Source organism: Jaculus jaculus, chromosome 8, assembly GCF_020740685.1.
Source record: "Jaculus jaculus isolate mJacJac1 chromosome 8, mJacJac1.mat.Y.cur, whole genome shotgun sequence".
NCBI classification, from domain to species: Eukaryota; Metazoa; Chordata; class Mammalia; order Rodentia; family Dipodidae; genus Jaculus; species Jaculus jaculus.
The window spans coordinates 5,827,485-5,845,469 of NC_059109.1; the positions used below are offsets into that span (position 1 = coordinate 5,827,485).

A 17,985-nucleotide genomic window follows, 5' to 3' on the forward strand; every position below is an offset into this window, starting at 1 on the left:
CTCTTTCTCTCTAAATAAGTTAATTAAATTAAAAAGTTTTCTGGAATCTTCTTGGCAAAGCAGAGTTGGTTCTGTGGCTTGGGAGTGCTAGAGCAGAAGGAAGGAGGCTCTGGTCAGCAGGCCCAGGTCCCAGTGCTCAGTCCAGCTGTCACTGACCACATGGCCTTGAGCAAACAATTGGAATGTCAGGTAGGTGATGGTGGTGGTCAGTGAGAATGTCTCGTGAGCTCTCTGTGAAGATGGGGGCACTGTCCTCAGCCCTGCTCACTCTCTCCCACTCCATCCCTGTTCTCCCTCTTGTTTCAGGGGTTCTCGGTGGAGGGGCAGGAGAACCTGCAGGAGATCCTCAGCAAGCAGCTGCTGCTGTGTCAGTTCCTCATGGCGCTGTCTGTACTCAGGACAGGTGACACTGCTTCTGCTCTGTCCTCGAGAGGCCCCGCTTGACAAGGGCACATAGAGGCTTAGCTGGGAAGTAAACAATAATCACACACACACACACCCCTTGTATCAGGTAGCAGGACAGTCCCCAAAGTCCCCTCTAAAGCTGTTTGACCCATAACTGTCTTAGGTTTTTTTTTTTTTTTTGGTTTTTCGAGGTAGGGTCTCACTCTGGTCCAGGCTGACCTGGAATTAACTCTGTAGTCTCAGGGTGGCCTTGAACTCACGGTGATCCTCCTACCTCTGCCTCCCGAGTGCTGGGATTAAAGGCGTGCGCCACCACGCCCGGCTGTCTTAGGTTTTTAAAATTTTGTTTATTTTTATTTATTTATTTAGAGCGACAGACAGAGGGAGAAAGAGAAAGAGAGAGTGCGAGAATGGGTGCACCAGGGCCTCCAGCGACTGCAAACAAATTCCAGACGTGTGTGCCCCCTAACGTGGGTCCTGGGGAATTGAGCATTGAACTGGGGTCCTTAGGCTTCACAGGCAAGCGCTTAACCGCTAAGCCATCTCTCCAGCCCTGTCTTAGGCTTTTAATGGGCTTAGGCGCCGGCTCTTTTCTTAGTCATCTTTACGAGAGGACGTCCTGCCTCCTGGAATAGCCACTGATGCCTCTAGCATTTTCTGTCCCATCTAGGAGGCCACTTTCTCTGTAAAACCTTCGACCTCTTCACACCCTTCAGCGTGGGGCTCATCTACCTGCTCTACTGCTGCTTCGAGCGGGTGTGCCTCTTCAAGCCCGTCACCAGCCGCCCTGCCAACTCTGAGCGGTGAGCCTTCCTCAGTTAGCTAGGCTAGGGGCTGAAGTAAAAGAGCAAACTCAGTGTGTATGTCTCTCCTAGCCCCATGCTACATTAACAACCTTGACTTTGAAGACACGATGAGAGGCACAGGGGAATCTTGGGTATTCACCTCTACTGCCTCCACGGCTGTAGTTACCACACTTAGGTCAGGGATTCTCCACTTGCTTCAGAAGAGTGTGATCAACCATAGGGACCCTTGGAGAAACACGGGCTGGGAACAGGCAAGGGGGATGCCATGCAGAGGCACTCTGGCATCCAAGTGGGACACGGTGGCCACACATGAGGCAAGTGGAACCATAGCTGGTCAGACTTGCCAGGTGGTTGAAAGCGCAGCTTGCTTGGCCCTGTCCTTGAAGAGTCTGGTTCATTAGGTCTGTAATATTGAGCTCCCAGGTGGTGGTGGTGCAGCCTGTGGAGGGCAGGGGAGGTGGCAGTAACCCCTCCCAAGTGCAAACTCAGCTGCCCACACAGGGAAGGAGTTGAGGTAGACATTTTAGGCATAGTGTGTGCTGTCCTTTAGCCAGAGACATAAGGCTGAACTGGAAAGCTATCTAGCTTATGACTCCAGAAGTGGTTGTGGGGAAAGGAATATGTGGAGAGGAGGCCCTTGCTCCATGGAGTGACAAAATATCTCTTGCCAGGTATGTGGTGTGCAAAGGCCTGAAGGTGGGCATAGATGATGTGCGGGAGTACCTCTTCTCAGTGAATATTAAGCTCAACCAGCTGCGGAACACTGATTCTGATGTCAACCTGGTGGTTCCTTTGATTGTGATTAAGGGAGACCATGAATTTACTGACTATATGATACGGTCTAATGAGAGGTAAGCCAACTGGCTATTCCTGCTGCCATTACCGGGGAATTAAGGAATAGCAGAAGCCGGGCGTGGTGGCGCACACCTTTAATCCCAGCACTTGGGAGGCAGAGGTAGGAGGATCGCCATGAGTTTGAGGCCAGCCTGAGACTAAATAGTGAATTCCAGGTCAGCCTGGGCTAGAGTGAAACCCTACCTTGAAAAGAAAAAAAGGGGGATAACAGAGAATGGACGACTGAATGAATGTCTCTTGGTATCTCTTTGTCATTGCATTTGCTCTTTGGTGACTCTAGAGACCCTTGTTTATTTCCATGTCCTCTCCCAAGGGTGGCAGGTGAGTGAGTGCCTGGCTGCTACAGGTCTGCTCACCAGAGCCTGAGGCATTTTGGCTAGCTCATGACTTCCTCAGGTGAGGCAATCAGAATGCCGTTTTTAAAAGCCACCTTATTCATCCTTAGCTACCCTCTTTGAGACTGCTAATAGTTTAAAATTGCTACCATTGGCTTGGCCCTCTGAGTGGAAAGGCCTTAGGGAAAAAATAGTTCTGTGCCAGGCCTGGTGGTGTATGCCTTTAATCCCAGCACTCAGGAGGCAGAGGTAAGAGGATCACTGTGAGTTCAATGCTACTGTGAGACTAAATAGTGAATTCCAGGTCAACCTGGACCAGAGAGAGACCCTACCATGAGTCCCCCCCCCAAAAAAAAAAAAATTTTTTTTTTTTTTTGAGGTAGATTGGAGGCTGTATTAGCAGGTAATTTTGTAAAGATGCTCTCCTAAACAGGAGGTGGAAAGGCCCTAACTAAGGACCCCCAGCTTCCAGAGAAGTCAGAAGTGTAATGGCTGTGGGAGAGTCGCAGAGTGGAGGAAGGTTTATCCTAGCATCATCTGGTATTTTAACTTTGCACAGCAGTACCACACATGAAACTTGAACATTGAAAGGGGAGGTAGGCTGAGGGAATGAGCAAGACTTGGGCTTTGTGACACGGAGGCTCCATGGCACTGTTTGCTGTAATGTGTCTGTTCAGGGAAGGGAGGCCATGGGACAAAAACCGGACTTCTTTTCAGAACTTTCAGCAGCAGTGTTTAAGCAATCTCATAACCAAACTGGTTCCTTTTCTTTCCTTAAAAAGAATTGAGAGCCGGGTGTGGTGGTGCACACTTTAATCCCAGTACTTGGGAGGCAGAGGTAGGAGGATCACCGTGAATTGTAGGCCACCCTGCGAATACAGAGTGAATTCCAGGTCAGCCTGGACCAGAGTGAGACTCTACCTCGAAAAACAAAAATAAATAAGTAAAAGGCAGCTTCTGGATTCAGAGACTATCTTAAGGAAATGCTCAAAGAGCCATAGAGGACACCCAATGTTCTCTGGTCTATGCGTGTGAGCACACTGGGAACATGTACATAATGTACCTACATACACACACACACATACACACACACACACATTTGTGTTAGTTACACTTATACAAAGGTCTAGAATAGGCAAAACTAACTGGTGATAAAAGTTAGAAAGAGTGGTTACTTTGTGATCAGCTGAGCTGAGTGGCACAAAGAAATCTTCTGAGGAAGCCAGGCATGGTGGCGCATGCCTTTAATCCCGGCACTGGGGAGGCTGAGGTAGGATGATTGACATAGATTTATTTTTTTTTAGTTTTGTTTTTCCAGGTATAATCTTGCTCTAGCCCAGGCTGACCTGGAATTCACTGTGTAGTCTCAGGGTGGCCTCAGACTCCATTCTGCTTGGGGTTCACTGATCTTACCTGTGGACTGATTGCATTCATCACTTTTGGGAAATTTCTTGGCCATTATCTTCCAATATTTTTGGTTTTACTTTTTCCTCTGCTTCTGTGATTCCAAATGTACTTATGTTAAACAATTATTGTCTCCCCAGACTAAGATTTTTTTGTGTGTGTTTTTTTTCCTCATCTTGTTTCAGTTTGGGTTTTTGTTGACCTGTCTGTCCTCAAGTTTACTGATTGTTTTCTTTCTTTTATTATTTCAGTCTTTTGATAAGATGGCCAGTTACTCATATCTAATACATTTTTCATTTTCTAGATTTTTTTTTTTTAAGGTAGGGTCTCACTGTAGCCCATGTTGACCTAGAACTCACTATGTAGTCTCAGGGTAGTCTTGAACTTGTGGCACCCCTCCTACCTCTGCCTCCCGAGTGCGAGTGCTGGGATTAAAGGCGTGCGCCACCATACTTGGCCCCAAATATGTATATTTTAATATTTTATTTTTATTTATTTATTTTTTTAGGCAAGCCCAACAGACTGCCTTTTTTATGTGAGAGTGAGAAAGTGAGAGAGAGAGAGACAGTTGGCACACCAGGACCTCCAGCCACTGCAATTGTATGCCCCCCTTATGTGCATGTACGACCTTGCATGCTTTTGTCACTGTGTATCTGGCTGACATGGGACCTGGAGAGTCAAACATGAGTCCTTAGGCTTCCCAGGCACGTGCCTTAACTGCTAAGCCATCTCTCCAGCCCATTTTTATTTGAGAGAGGGAAAGAAAGCAAGCAAGAATGGGTGTGCCAGGGCATCCAGCTGCTGCAAACAAACTCCAGACACATGCACCATCTTGTGCATCTAGTCCAAATATACATATTTATATGTATATATGTATGTATGTATGTGTGTGTGTGTGTGTGTGTGTGCGTGCGCACGTGCATAGATATATTATATATATATATATTATTGTTTTTTGAGGTAGGATCTTGCTCTAGTTCAGGCTGACCTGAAATTCACTATGTAGTCTCATGGTGGCCTTGAACTCATGGTGGTCCTCATAACTCTGCCTCCCAAGTACAGGGATTAAAGGCGCACGCTGCCTCACCTGGTATCCAAAATAAAATATTTTTATTTTTAGGATTTTTTAAAAAAAATATTTATTTATTTATTTATTTGAGAGCGACAGACACAAAGAGAAAGACAGATAGAGGGAGAGAGAGAGAATGGGCGCGCCAGGGCTTCCAGCCTCTGCAAACGAACTCCAGACGCGTGCACCCCCTTGTGCATCTGGCTAACATGGGACCTGGGGAACCGAGCCTCAAATCGGGGTCCTTAGGCTTCACAGGCAAGCACTTAACCGCTAAGCCATCTCTCCAGCCCTATTTTTAGGCTTTTTAAAGTAGGGTTTTACTCTAGCCCAGGGTGACCTGAAATTCACTCTGTATTCTCAGAGTGGCCTCAAACTCATGGTAATCTTCCTACCTCTGCCTCCTGAGTGCTGGGATTAAAGGCATGCGCCACCATGCCCAGCCAAAATAAAATATTTTTTAAAGTGTTGTTTCTAGGCTAGGCATGGTGGCACATGCTTTTGACTTGTTTTTTGAGAAAGGGTCTTATTGTCTGGCCTGGACTCACTATGTAGCCCAGGCTGACCTCAAACTCACAGTCTTTTGTGTGTGTGTGTGATTTTTTTGTGAGGTACGGTCTAACCCAGGCTTGCCTGGCACTCACTACAGTTCTTCTACTTCTGCCTTCCCAGTGCTGGGATTAAAGGTGTGTGCCACCATGCTCAGCTCTACTAGATATTTTAGCATGCCTGTTACAGTTAAGGTTAGGGTTGAGATTTTCAACATTTTTTTGGGCTATCTCTGGGTCTTACTCTGTCAGACTACTTTCTCTCTTCAGTGGGTCATATTGTCTTCATAATAAACTTAACACTTCTTTTGTTTTATTAAATGCAGACATTGCGTGTAAAAGAATTGTGGAGACTAAAGGAGAAAGGGCAGTTACCAGTATCAGTGTAGTCTCTGCTTTACTTAGAATCACTTCCCCACCACTTAAATGTTTTTTTGAAATTTCATTTATTTATTTTATTATTTTAAATATTTATTTGCAAGCATAGAAAAACAGAGGAGAAAGAGACATAGAGAATAGATGCTGCAAATGAACTCCAGATCCATGCAACACATGGCACATCTGGCTTTATGTGTGTACTAGGGAATTGAACTCGGGTCATTATGCTTTTCAGGCAAGTGCCTTACCCATTGAGCCATCTTTCTAGCCTTCCCCCACCCCTGGCTTTTTTTTTTTTTGGGGGGGGGGTCTTTTTGATACAGGTTCTCACTCTAGCCCAGGCTGACCTGGAATTCACTATGTAGCCTCAGGGTGGCCTTGAACTCACGGCACTCTTCCCACCTCTGCCTCCAAGTGCTGGGACTAAAGGTGTGTGCTATCACGCCTGGCTGAAGCTCTTATTTTGATTTATTTATTTGAGAAAGACACAGAGAGAGAATGGGCGTGCTGGGGCCTCCAGCTGTTGCAAACAAATTCCAGACATGTGCACCACCTTGCACATCTGGTTTTACATGGGTCCTGGGGAATCAAACCTGAGGCCTTAGGCTTTGCAGGCAAGTGCCTTAACCCCTAAATCACCTCTTCAGCCCCCCTCCACTTTTGAATTTTTTTTTAATCTTTGTATTTTATTTATTTATTAAGAGACAGGGAGAAAGAGAAAGAGAGAGAATTGGCATGCCAGGGCTTCTAGGTACTTCAAAGGAACTCCAGATGCATGCAGCCACCTTGTGCATTTGGCTTATGTGGAACCTGGAGAATTGAACCTGGGTCCTTAGGCTTCGCAGGCAAGCGTCTTAACTGCTAAGACATTTCTCCAGCCCCATGAATTCTTATTTTCAGCCTTACTTATTTACTTAAGGAAAACAGGCAGATAAGAGAAAGAAAGTGAGAGAGAGAGAGAAAGAATGGAGGGAGAGTATGGGCACAACAGAGCCTCTAGCCAGTGCAGATGAACTCCAGATGCATGAGCATCTGGCTAATGTGGGTCCTGGGAAATTGAATTCCAGTCCTTAGGCTTTGCAAACAAGCACCTTAACCACTGAGCAATCTCTCCAACCCAAATTTTGAATTCTTTAAGGGTGAGACAAGAACCCTCCTTTGTTTGTTTGTTTGCTTATCTATTTTTAGAGTAGGGTCTTGCTCTAGCCCAGGCTGTCCTAGAATTCACTATGTAGTCCCTGGCTGACCTTGAACTTGTAGCAGTTCTCCTGTCTCTGCCTCCGGAGTGCTGGGATTAACGGCATATGCCACCATGCTCGGTCTGAGAGCCCTTTTATTTATTTATTTTTTAAATATTTATTTACTTGACAGAGAAAGAGGGAGAGAAAGAAAGAGGGGGGGGGGGAGAGGGAGAGAATGGGCGTGCCAGGGATCCAGCCATTACAAACGAACTCCAGACACATGTGCCCCCTTGTGAATCTGGCTAATGTGGGTCCTGGGGAATTGAACCTGGGTCCTTTGGCTTTGTAGACAAACACTTTAACTGCTACACCATCCCTCCAGTCCGAGAGCCCTTTTAAAAAGCAGGGTTTTTGATTGAGTGTCTGGAGAGTTTGACTAAGTTCTCCTCTTCTCTGAGCCTTTGGTGAGCCCTGCATGAGTGTACCTCAGGCTGCTGTGGTTGTACTTGTCTGTACTGATGTCATTTGGTTGTCTTTTTCAGTAATCTAAAATCTCTTTTTTATTTAAATCTTAGCCACTGTAATCTGCAGATCAAAGCTCTTGCCAAAATTCGAGCCTTTGTTCAAGACACGTGAGTGTTGCCTGCTTTTCAGAACTCACAGATTTCAAGGGAGTACCTTCCTATGCTCCCCAACCCTGTGCTTTTTACTTCATAGTCGCTTAGGAGCACTCTTACTTCTCATGCTCTGCTGTGGTCTCTGAAGGATGCCAGACAACCACATGTTGAGGACCTTGTCCTCCAAGACTTGTCAGTCTTGGGGCAGACAGAGTGACCAGGAAGGGGGCGTAGGGCAGCAGCAGATAGAAGAGGAGCCAGAATGTGTTGCTCCTGGGTGGTTGAGAGGGGGAATGGAGGGGCCCTGGCATCCAGTTGAGTGTGTGTTGTTTTGGGGGGGGGGGCGTTCTGTCTTCCTTTTCTGTGGTGGTAAAGAGAGTGATTTTTATCTATGAGCTTCTGAGCTGTCTTTGGGAGGACTGTCATGTTACTGGCTAGCACCTGGGCCAGTACAGCCTGCGTGTGTGCGCTCACATGTTCATTAGTGCAAAAGCTCAGCCGCTCAGAGGGTACACAGGGACCACACTGCTGTCTCCTGAGAGGTCTCCATCATTTACTGGTTTTGTTCCCCCAGAACCTTGAGCGAGCCGAGGCAGGCAGAGATCCGGAAAGAATGCCTCCGACTGTGGGGGGTAAGCAGCCCCGTGTTATTGTAGGCAGGGAAAATAGAGATGAGAATGGGCTTATCAAACTTTACCTCTACACTTACTACCTGGAAATGTCTGCTATGCCCTAATATCCCAGAGCTGGTAGCCTGGGCACTTCTGGGAGTTAACTCCTTCACCCTTACTGGGATGAGCTTGGCCAGCATTGGAGTCCAGTGGGTAGGGCCCTGGGCAGACTGCATTCTGCCATGGGAGTCCTGTGTAGCAGCACTGACCACAGTGCCTCACGGAACAGGAAATGGCCCTGGGGTTACATCCCATGGGGTATGAAAGGGAGTGGTGGACACTGCAGCTGTGTCCCTTTCCACACTTCTTGCAGGCCACTTCTCTCCCGCAGTCTGCACCTGTCCCTCTTGCACTCACACAGTGGTGCTCAGCTGGGCCTTGAAAACCAAAACCTTTGCTTTCAGATCCCAGACCAGGCTCGAGTCGCTCCTTCTTCCTCAGACCCGAAATCTAAATTCTTCGAGCTAATCCAGGTAAATCTGGCTTCTGTCACCTTATCTAGGTTGAAGACACTGAGACTGTAAGTACCCAGTCTGTTGAGGGACTGTAGGTGCCACTTGTAGAGCCTCCGGTAGGAACCTTCGGTGCGGTGTGTGCAGTTTCCCAAGAGCACCTCAGGCCAAGGGTTCTGAGATGTGCGTGTGCCCGGCATCCTGCCACCTAAGAGGTGTGCCGCTCTCAAGCCCTGATGAGAGGGTCTTGTGGCATTTGCCTGCAGAGGAGACATGGAGCGAGGTTGATCTTAACAGGGGACGGGCAGAGCGCCTGAGGAGCCACAGGGGAGTTAGAGCAGGGTTCACCCAAGCCCAGCTTTCCCATCTTGTTTTTGGTGAGTTCTTGGTTTACATGTGGACCACTGTGCTGGCTTTACAGGGTTAGGGACTGGAGAATGAGGCTCAAGATGGCCCCAGAAGAGCAGTGTGTATATTTTTTCTGAATGGGATGGAGAGATCACTTCTCTGCTCTCCAACCACCTGCTGGAGAGCCCTTGCTCTCGCTGTTCCCAGAGGGGCGGCTTTTACAGTCCGGAGACATTTTCTGTAGCTCTGGTAGCAGTCTGTACTCAGGGACTCAGTTCTCTCCTTTCCCAGCCTCCCCTAATAGGTCCTAAAGGAACACTGCCAGCAAATGGAAATAGAGCCCATTCAGAGCTGGGCGAGGTGGAGAAGAGGCATGGGAGAGCATGGTTCTCAGAGCAAGACTTCCTGTCCCTGGCCACCCCAGCTGCCTACTCAAGTCTGCACAGTTGGTCCCTTCCAGCTCACCAGTGTTCTCTGACCTATGCTGTAGGGCACCGAGATTGACATCTTCAGCTACAAGCCAACGCTGCTTACCGCCCAGAACCTGGAGAAGATCCGCCCCGTGTTCGACTACCGTTGCATGGTGTCTGGTGGTGAGCAGAAGCTCCTCCTCGGCCTAGGGGTGAGCCTGCAGCTGGCCTCTCACCAGCTTGGGGTGGTCATGGTGCCTGTCATTTGCAGGAGTGTGGGCAGCTGATGGTCACACTCCTTGTGCACTCTGGGCAACAAAGAGCTGGTGTTTTGACCCCAGAGAGGATATTTCTAGAAGTATTTCCCCTGAGCGCCCCATGTGTAACACATTCATTTATTTCATGTATTGGGCTTTTGACCCTGCCTTATTGCTGAACGGAAGGAGGTTGCTGCTTTTTGCAGGAGGCGGAGCCAGTGTGTGGCCAGCAGCAAATCTGGCTGAGCCCGCGTTGCGGGTTCTGTGCCATCCCTGTGGTGTAGGCGCCCTCTCCTTTCCCTGCTCCCTCGGAGCCTGTGCACTTCTGCATCTTACTTAGTTAGGCAAAGCCACGGCTTTTCTGTTCTGCTTGGCTTTCCCTGTCACTTGATCTCCTCAGTCACACTTTTTTTTGTTTGTATTGAGATAGGGTCTGTAGTCCCAGGCTGCCCTTGAACTCACAGCATTCCTATCTCTGCCACCCAAGTGCTGGGATTAAAGGTGTATGCCACCATGCCTGGCTCTCAGTTACTCCTCTTGTCCACTCTGTCTTTCTCCTTTTACTTTCTCTTCACCCCTCCCCCAACTTTTCAAATGGTTGTTTTCTTGTGGGCTACCACTAATCATAGATGAAAGTCTTTGAAAAGGTTCCCTGTCAGCAGGACAGAGCCTGTCTGTACTCTTTAAGTGGAGGCCATGGAGAAAAGTGATACAGTTGTCAGCTTGTAGCTGCCAGGCAACAGTGCCTCCTGAGAAGGGAGCCCCTCTCCTTCCTCGGTCTCCACCGCTCTTGTTTCCACTGTAGAGGTCCCAGATCTACACGTGGGATGGCCGCCAGTCAGACCGCTGGGTGAAGCTGGACCTGAAGACAGAGCTCCCCCGGGACACCCTGCTCTCTGTGGAAATTGTGCATGAGCTGAAAGGGGAGGTCAGTGGTGCTTCTGTTCATGTGTTGGCCCTGAGGCAAGTGGGTTGGGGTACCACTGAGTATGGCCCTCCACCTTAATTTGGCTACATTGTGTGATGGCTGATGGGGCCCAGGGCTGGAGGAAGGTCTGGTATTCCTTCTTGAGCAGTTGCCCAAAGCCATGGGAGATTCAGGTAGGAAGGAGCAGTCTCCAAACTGTGTGCATCCAGAGCCCTGCCTGGGGATGCTCCTGGGTGTGCTTTTTAGCAGCGCTTCTTCACAAGAGACACAGCTATAGGGATGACATTTAGCATGGCCAGCGAGAACAAATGACATGGGGGAGCCAGCCTGGCTGGAGCAGCTTGAAAGCTTGAAACCCCTCACTGGGGTTGAGGTTCATGAGACCTTCTGACCCAAAGCCTCACACTGCGTGGTGCCAAGGATCAGCTGGGAGGGAGGCCAGAGACATCCCCCTGCCCCACTTAGCTGGTGCTGGCATGGTGGGCAGCATACTTGTCTTCTTAGGGGAAGGCCCAGCGGAAGATCAGTGCCATCCACATCCTTGATGTCCTCATACTGAATGGCAGCGATGTCCGGGAGCAGCATTTCAACCAGCGGTCCGCCCTGGGCCCCAGGGAGGGTGGGCAACAGGGCAACAGCCTTCCCAGGGTCAGCCCCACAGGCAGGGTTGGAGGTGGTGTTGCTACTTGAGCTCTGGTTGCTGAGATCCCATCTTGCGCCAGCTGTTCACATGTGGTCATATTTGTTTTTAAGACTGAATAAGAGGGTGACCTTATGGGAAGAGGGAGGGTCTCATGAAGAGCACGACTAGAGTTTAGGTGGTCCCACTTAAGTTGGTGTCAGTGATGTGGGGTGACAGGTGGTCTTGAGGTTCCAGTGCAGAAGGTGGAACACAGCTGGAGGCATCCTCCAGGACCTAGTGAACCCAGAGGTCGGGGGCATGAGTGAAGAGGCAGTGGGCTCCAGGGAACATGGTGCTGTCTCTCGGGAGAATTTTATGTGATCCAGGTCTTCCCACTGAGGTTGTGGAGATACCCTGGGGCAGTGGTGCTGTCAGAGGTCCCTTTGCTTGTCCCTAAGGGCCCTGTTTGGATTGTAGAATTCAACTTGCTGAGAAATTCGTGAAAGCTGTTTCCAAGCCCAGCCGGCCTGACATGAATCCCATCAGGTGAGAATATGGTTTCCTTCCTTGGAGATCCGGGCTTCAGTTGTTCTTCCCTTCCTCCCATTATTTTGAAGGAGAGAGAGAGTGAGAGAATGAATGAGAATGAATGTATATGGGCACACCAGGACCTTCAGTCACTGCAAGTGAAATCCAAATGCATGTGCCACTTTGTGCATTTAGCTTTACATAGTACTGTGAAATCAAACCTGGGTCCTTAGGCTTTCCAGGCAAGTGCCTTAACTGCTAAGCCATCTTTCAAGTCCTACTCATTTATTTTTATTTATTGATTGATTGATTTAAACTTTGAGAGAGAGAAAGGGTGGAGAATGGGCACACCAGAGCTTTCATCTGCTGCAAACAAACTCCAGACACATGCACCACCTTGAGCATCTGGCTTACTTAGGTCTTGGGGAATTGAACCTGGGTCCTTTGACTTTGCAAGCAAATGCCTTAATCATTAAGTCATCTCTCCAGCTCTATTTTTCTTTATTTTGGTTTTTCAAGGTAGGGCCTCTAGTCCAGGTTGATCTGGAATTCACTGTGTAGTCTCAGTGTGGCCTCGATCACACGGTGATCCTCCTACCTCAGCCTCCCAAGTGCTGGGATTAGACTATTCATTTATTTTATTTTGTTTATTTATTTTGGAGGTAGAGTTTTACTCTTATCTAGTCCATGCTGACCTGGAATTTGCTATGCAGTCTCAGGGTAGCCTCGAACTCATGGCAATCCTACCTCTGCCTTCTGAGTGCTGGGATTAAAGGCATGTGCCGCCATATCCAGCTAGTCATTTATTTATTTATTTATTTTTTGAGGTAGGGTCTCACTCTGGCTCAGGCTGACCTGGACTTCACTATGTAGTCTCAGGGTGGCCTCGAACTCTCGGCAATCCTCCTACCTCTGCCTCCCAAGTGCTGGGATTAAAGGCGTGCGCCACCACGCCCAGCAAGTCGCTAGCCCAGGCTGGCCTCAAATTCATGGTGATCCTCCTGCCTCGGCTTCCTGAGTGCTAGGGCTAAAGGGGTGCATCACCATCCCGGCTTGCTTTCTGCTGCTTAAATGGGTGAGCTCGGTGGATAGGCCTGGCAAGATGGGGATAAAACTGCCCTCAGTAAGTGATTTGTTTGGGGCTGCATCTCCTTGTTGTGCTCGACATCCTCATGTGAGATGCATGAGGTTCTGGGTGTGCTAGTACACCTTGTGAACCACGCATTCATACTTGAATACGATAGAGCACCTGGCTTTGTTGGTTTTTTTTTTTCCAGGTAAGAAAAGAATAGTAGTGAAGGAGAGGATGAGAGTTTGATATCTATGAAAAGAGAAGGATGGTCTAAGGGAGCAGGACCCTCAGTGCTTGGGGAGAAGGCTGGGACTTGTCATAATAGGCACTGTGAAAATTCTTGGCCTGAGGAGCAGAAGAGAACACCCAGGGTGAGGAGAGACAGGGTGAACAGACTTGTTAGGTCAGAAGTTGTCACCAAAGCGCCACTATGGGTCTGCTGCTTGGGGCTTCATGTTCCTAGAGACTGAAGTGTCTATACTGGACCAAAATTATTGCCATTGTTCACCTTAATGTATATTTAGCTAAAATTAAATCCAGTACTGAGAGTGCACATTACAGACATCACTGGGAAGTCTAAGAGCACTGTGCTTTATGACGTCCTACCTGCCAGGACTGATAGATGGCTTTCCGGGGCCCTGAACTCGCTGCTTATGATCTGCTTGCTAGGTCTCTGGGTACCTTCCTTTGGAACAGTTCCTAAGGTGGTTTTAGCACCCCTACAAGTATAGGAGTTGGGTAATAACAGCCCCACACCCTGGGTAGGGCCCACACTCTGGGTACAGCCTGTACCTGCAAGGCTAACAGGACTAGAGAGCTGTTTAGAAGACCTTAGCTAGGGGAGCTCTCCAGACCACGCAGAGAGAGCTGGGTGAGGGACCCTTGGAGTCCTGCCCCGTGGTAACTGGAATGGGAGGAATGCTCCTGCTCCTCCTCCCTCTCCTGACGTCACGAGCCACTGCTGCAGTCGCGGCTGGCTGCGAGGACAAGCCCGGGGAGCCGTCTGTGGAACAGCAATGCCCCAGGTGGACTGGCCCTGCCCTTGGTGGGCTGTTGGTTGCAGGGAACCTGAGGCAGAGGGCAAGGTACAGCTGCCTGCTCCTCACTGTGGCCTGTATGAATAAGCCTTGTCCTCTCCCACTCTGCTCGCCCACAGGGTGAAGGAGGTGTACAGGCTGGAAGAGATGGAGAAGATTTTTGTCAGGTGAGAGACTCACCCTGTGTAATTCATGCGGGGGGCAGGGGCACAGCTCAGTCAGGAGCTGTTGTGTGTCTGTAGGCTGAGGAGATGGTCTAGCCCTGCCTCCCCCTTCACTCACCGCCACCACAGCTTCACTGCAGCCCAGGGCCCCAGCCGCGAGCGAACTCAGCACCTGTCTGGAGGGAGCAGGGCGGGTGTCAGGCAGAAATCCGGGCTCATTGATGCTGCGATAGTTAGGCTTGTCCCTGCAAGGGGCAGAGCAACGAGCTGCTTTAAACACCATAAATCCCAGCTCAGTGCTGAGTGGGATTGAGCCTAGAGGGGCAGAGGCGCATACTTGCATCTTCAAGTGTCCATGGTGCAGCACTCATGGGTGAGCAAGGCAGAGCTCCAGGGGCCACAGTGATGCTATGGGTGATGGGCTAAAGACCCAGTGGCAGACTTGGTCTCAAATTTTCCCTTTGCTGGTGAAGAGCAGCTTACAGCAAGGTCATCTGTCACTACCCCATCTCCAGTGCTTGGGTTGGGAGTTGGGAGTATGGGTTCTAAGCCCTGCATTGCTGCTGTAACTGTGGCTTGGAGCAGCTCACTGAAGTATGGATGCGTCCGTTCCTTCTGTCGAGTCAGGCTAGAGTACTGTGCTTGGTGTGACTCTTCTAAAGCTGGAGACAAAAGTCAGCCTCCCTCCCTCCCTGTCTCACACGCAGGCTAGAGATGAAGCTCATCAAGGGCTCTGGAGGCACTCCAAAGCTCAGCTACACAGGTCGGGATGACCGGCACTTTGTGCCCACAGGCCTCTACATCGTCAGGACCGTGAATGGTGGGTGATGAGTGACTGACCGCTCCCGCCCCTTCCCCGCAAGGGTGACTGGCCCAGACCTGCCTGAGTCAGTTCGGGCTCCCTGCTGAAGCCGAAGCAGCCAGGCCGGCACTTCTAGATGCCTGCTAGGGACACTGCATCCCTAGTCTGGATTGCTTTTGTTCTTTGGTGGGTCTGAAAGTTAGGCTGGGGGCAGGGAGAGAAGACATGGGTGTTCTCAGCGGGTGGCAGAAGCTCTACAGAGGCAAGCATGGCCTCTGTCCACTTGTACCCCAGTAGGCTGGGGATGTCACCCTCATGGGTGCACAAGCCCAGAGTGGGCTTTAAGAAGGAATTTCTGCTTGAGCCCTTCGGGTCAGTGGTGGATGCTGTGCCCAGCCTGCTTTCAGATGAACAGGACAGAGGCAGGATGGCCATTTGTTGGGCACTGTGTCCTGAGTGCCTGCCCTCTCCACCACCAGAGCCGTGGACTATGGGAGTCAGCAGAAGTAGCCAGAAGAAGTTCTTCTTCAACAAACAAACCAAAAACTCCACCTATGACCTCCCTGCAGACTCCATTGCCCCATTTCAGTGAGTACCCTTCTCTGCGCTTGCCCTGCTCAGTAGCCGTGCACCCTGCTGGAGCCAGTGTACTAGATGTGTACTAGATGCCCGAGCTGTGCCTGCCACACGGGCAGGCTGAGTTTGGCCAGGTTCTGTGTTGAGAACGCTGTCCTTTCACGGAGTATGGCTGAGCGTGGGTACAGAGCTCAGTGAGAAAGGGGCACAAGGGGGACCCAGTCTTGTCCCTCATCAGAACTCGACACTGACCTGTCAGATTGCTAGCCAAGGGTTTTGACAGCAGCCCCATTGTCCCTCAGTTAACCGCTGACACGTGTTGCTGTCTCCCGTTAGCACTGTCCTGTCAGGGAAGCAGGCAAACCCGGCCTGGCAGTAGTTCTGCAGCCCAGCTGTGCGCTGAGGCGCCCGCAAGGACCTGGGACCCACTGGGCACCTTCTGACTGCCAGAGGAGCCTTAAAGTGGAGTCAGTGAGAGAAAGCCCCATCTTACCTTAAAGCCCCCTCCCCTAAGTCACAGTTGCCAGGGCTTCTGCACCACCTCGTTACACTCCTAACTCCCCTTCCCTCAGCATCTGCTACTACGGCCGGCTCTTCTGGGAATGGGCAGATGGCATCTGTGTGCACGACTCCCAGAAGCCCCAGCACTCAAACAAGCTGTCCAAGGAGGACGTCCTTTCCTTCATCCATATGCACAGAGCCTGAGGACTGTGGGGTGCTCTGTCCCTGCTGAACGCCCTGGCATGCCTCAGGGCAGGGCACTCTGCACCCGGGGCCATAGCACTGGCTCCTTTTACATTTTGGAAGGAAACCGGGGGCTCCTCCTGGCCATGAGGGCAGTAGCTGCCTGTGCATCCCTGTGGAGCTGCTGGGCTTTTAGAGGACACACATCCTTGTGGGACCCTTCTGCTGGGGAACTGTCTGCTCACAAGGACATGACCTGAATGCAGTTGCAACTGTGGCAGACTCGAGGCCAGTGCCCAGGACATGTGAGACCAGAGGACGCGTCAGTGGCAGGCTGTGAGCTCTGTCTTTCCCACCAGAACCCGTAGGCTCAGTTTTCTGAGTTCCGTGCACTGCCCCTGGGGGTGGAGGCCTCCCATTGCGAGCAGCTGCTGTACAATCCAGGTTTTATTTTTGTTCTGTTTTAATGCCATGTTGGAGAAGACTTTCTGGTCTCCTCCACCTGGTCCTGGAGTTTTCTCCAGCCTGGACTTCTGATAGTCCCGGCAGGCCGGGAAGACCCCACATCAGAGTCTTTGGTACTGGGTAAGACTGCTTCGTGGGTTGTAGAGCCTTTCTGGGCTCACCCCTTCTGATCCAAACACTGGGCAGCTCTGGGAGGGCAGGAGGCCGCCTGAAGACCTGCCCTTTCTCTCCCCAGCAGCAGGGACAGAAGGCACCTCTAGGGTCAGTAGAGCCCCAGCCCTCTGGCATTCACAAGTCACTTCTGCTCCAGCCACCTGAGGGTCTTGTCAGAGGTCTGAGCCGGAGGTAGCCCAGACTGCCCCTTTCTTATCTTTTAGGAGGTACAGTCTGCTTTTGTTTGTTCATACGTGGTCACTCCATTTCCTCTGTCTTAGAGAGGGAGGAGGGACATCTGTGGTTGTTTGTCATGGGAAACACCTCTCAAAGATGTTCATACAGGCTCCCTAGGGCCCCATGCCAGTGCAGACTGGTTTCCATGGAGATAGGGCACTGAGGCTCCTGTTAGGTTGGAATTGACTCCACCATGGGGGGTCCTTCAGCCAGCAGCCAGCCCCCACCCCCAGGCTGGCGGCAGCACTGCTGGTTTGCTGTATTTCCACCCAGTTCTGGGTAGATGAGTGTGTCTTGCAGAATCTTGGATCATTAAAGATAAACATATTTCTAATGCCTCTGTGGCTCTGTGCAGAAGCCGGTGCTGTCTGTCTGAACACAGTGCTCAGTGCTGTGTGGTTGGGGACTACTGGCTAGGATGAAAGCGAGTGGCCGGAGGGGACTTGAGGGAAGCAGCTTTACTGCAGAGGGAGGAAATGAGGGTGTGTCCGAGCTCCCGGGGGGCCCCAGAAGTGCTCTCTGGCAGCGCAGGGAGTTGGGGACATTAAGTGGCTCCTGTTGGAAGCAAGGATGGGGGAATGAATGAAGCCACAGCCCCAGGAGAGAGGGGAGGCACTTTTCCTCCCTTACATAAATCACACAGCTCACTCCATGTGACAATGTAGAATCAGTCTGTGTGACTAAATAACAGAGGCGTCAGACCAATTAGTATCACTAGACCAGGGACACAGGTGGGAGGGGCAGAGGGCCTCATTGATCACGGCCAGCCTCCCTCAGGGCAGGGCTGCCCTGCCTGAACTGGGGGCTGCGTGTTTGCTTTGGGGCAGCAGATGCTCATGGCTCCTTACCTGGCTCCATACTCACATTCTGGGCTCCCTTACCTCAGTCCTAGGGGCTGCATCTTAATGCTTGGTACTGCTGGTTTCTTGCTCAGCTGTCCAGCACCCACCCTCTCACAAGCCTCACCTGGAGCCGGAGTGT

General features: G+C 50.5%; 1 protein-coding gene across 1 annotated transcript in view; it reads left to right on the forward strand.

Annotated features, from left to right (window-relative positions):
• Cmtr1 (cap methyltransferase 1) overlaps positions 1-17,338 on the forward strand; it is a 55,165-nt gene extending 37,827 nt beyond the window's left edge. The window contains exons 11-24 of the mRNA XM_045155956.1: positions 307-403; positions 1,076-1,208; positions 1,883-2,062; positions 7,557-7,613; positions 8,173-8,230; positions 8,674-8,742; positions 9,560-9,691; positions 10,542-10,664; positions 11,169-11,260; positions 11,764-11,832; positions 14,043-14,090; positions 14,795-14,907; positions 15,369-15,477; positions 16,038-17,338. Coding sequence (XP_045011891.1) covers positions 307-403; positions 1,076-1,208; positions 1,883-2,062; positions 7,557-7,613; positions 8,173-8,230; positions 8,674-8,742; positions 9,560-9,691; positions 10,542-10,664; positions 11,169-11,260; positions 11,764-11,832; positions 14,043-14,090; positions 14,795-14,907; positions 15,369-15,477; positions 16,038-16,170 — 1,413 coding nt within the window. The 3' untranslated portion in view covers positions 16,171-17,338. The remainder of the gene's footprint in view (positions 1-306; positions 404-1,075; positions 1,209-1,882; positions 2,063-7,556; positions 7,614-8,172; positions 8,231-8,673; positions 8,743-9,559; positions 9,692-10,541; positions 10,665-11,168; positions 11,261-11,763; positions 11,833-14,042; positions 14,091-14,794; positions 14,908-15,368; positions 15,478-16,037) is intronic.
• Positions 17,339-17,985: the final 647 nt, after the last annotated feature.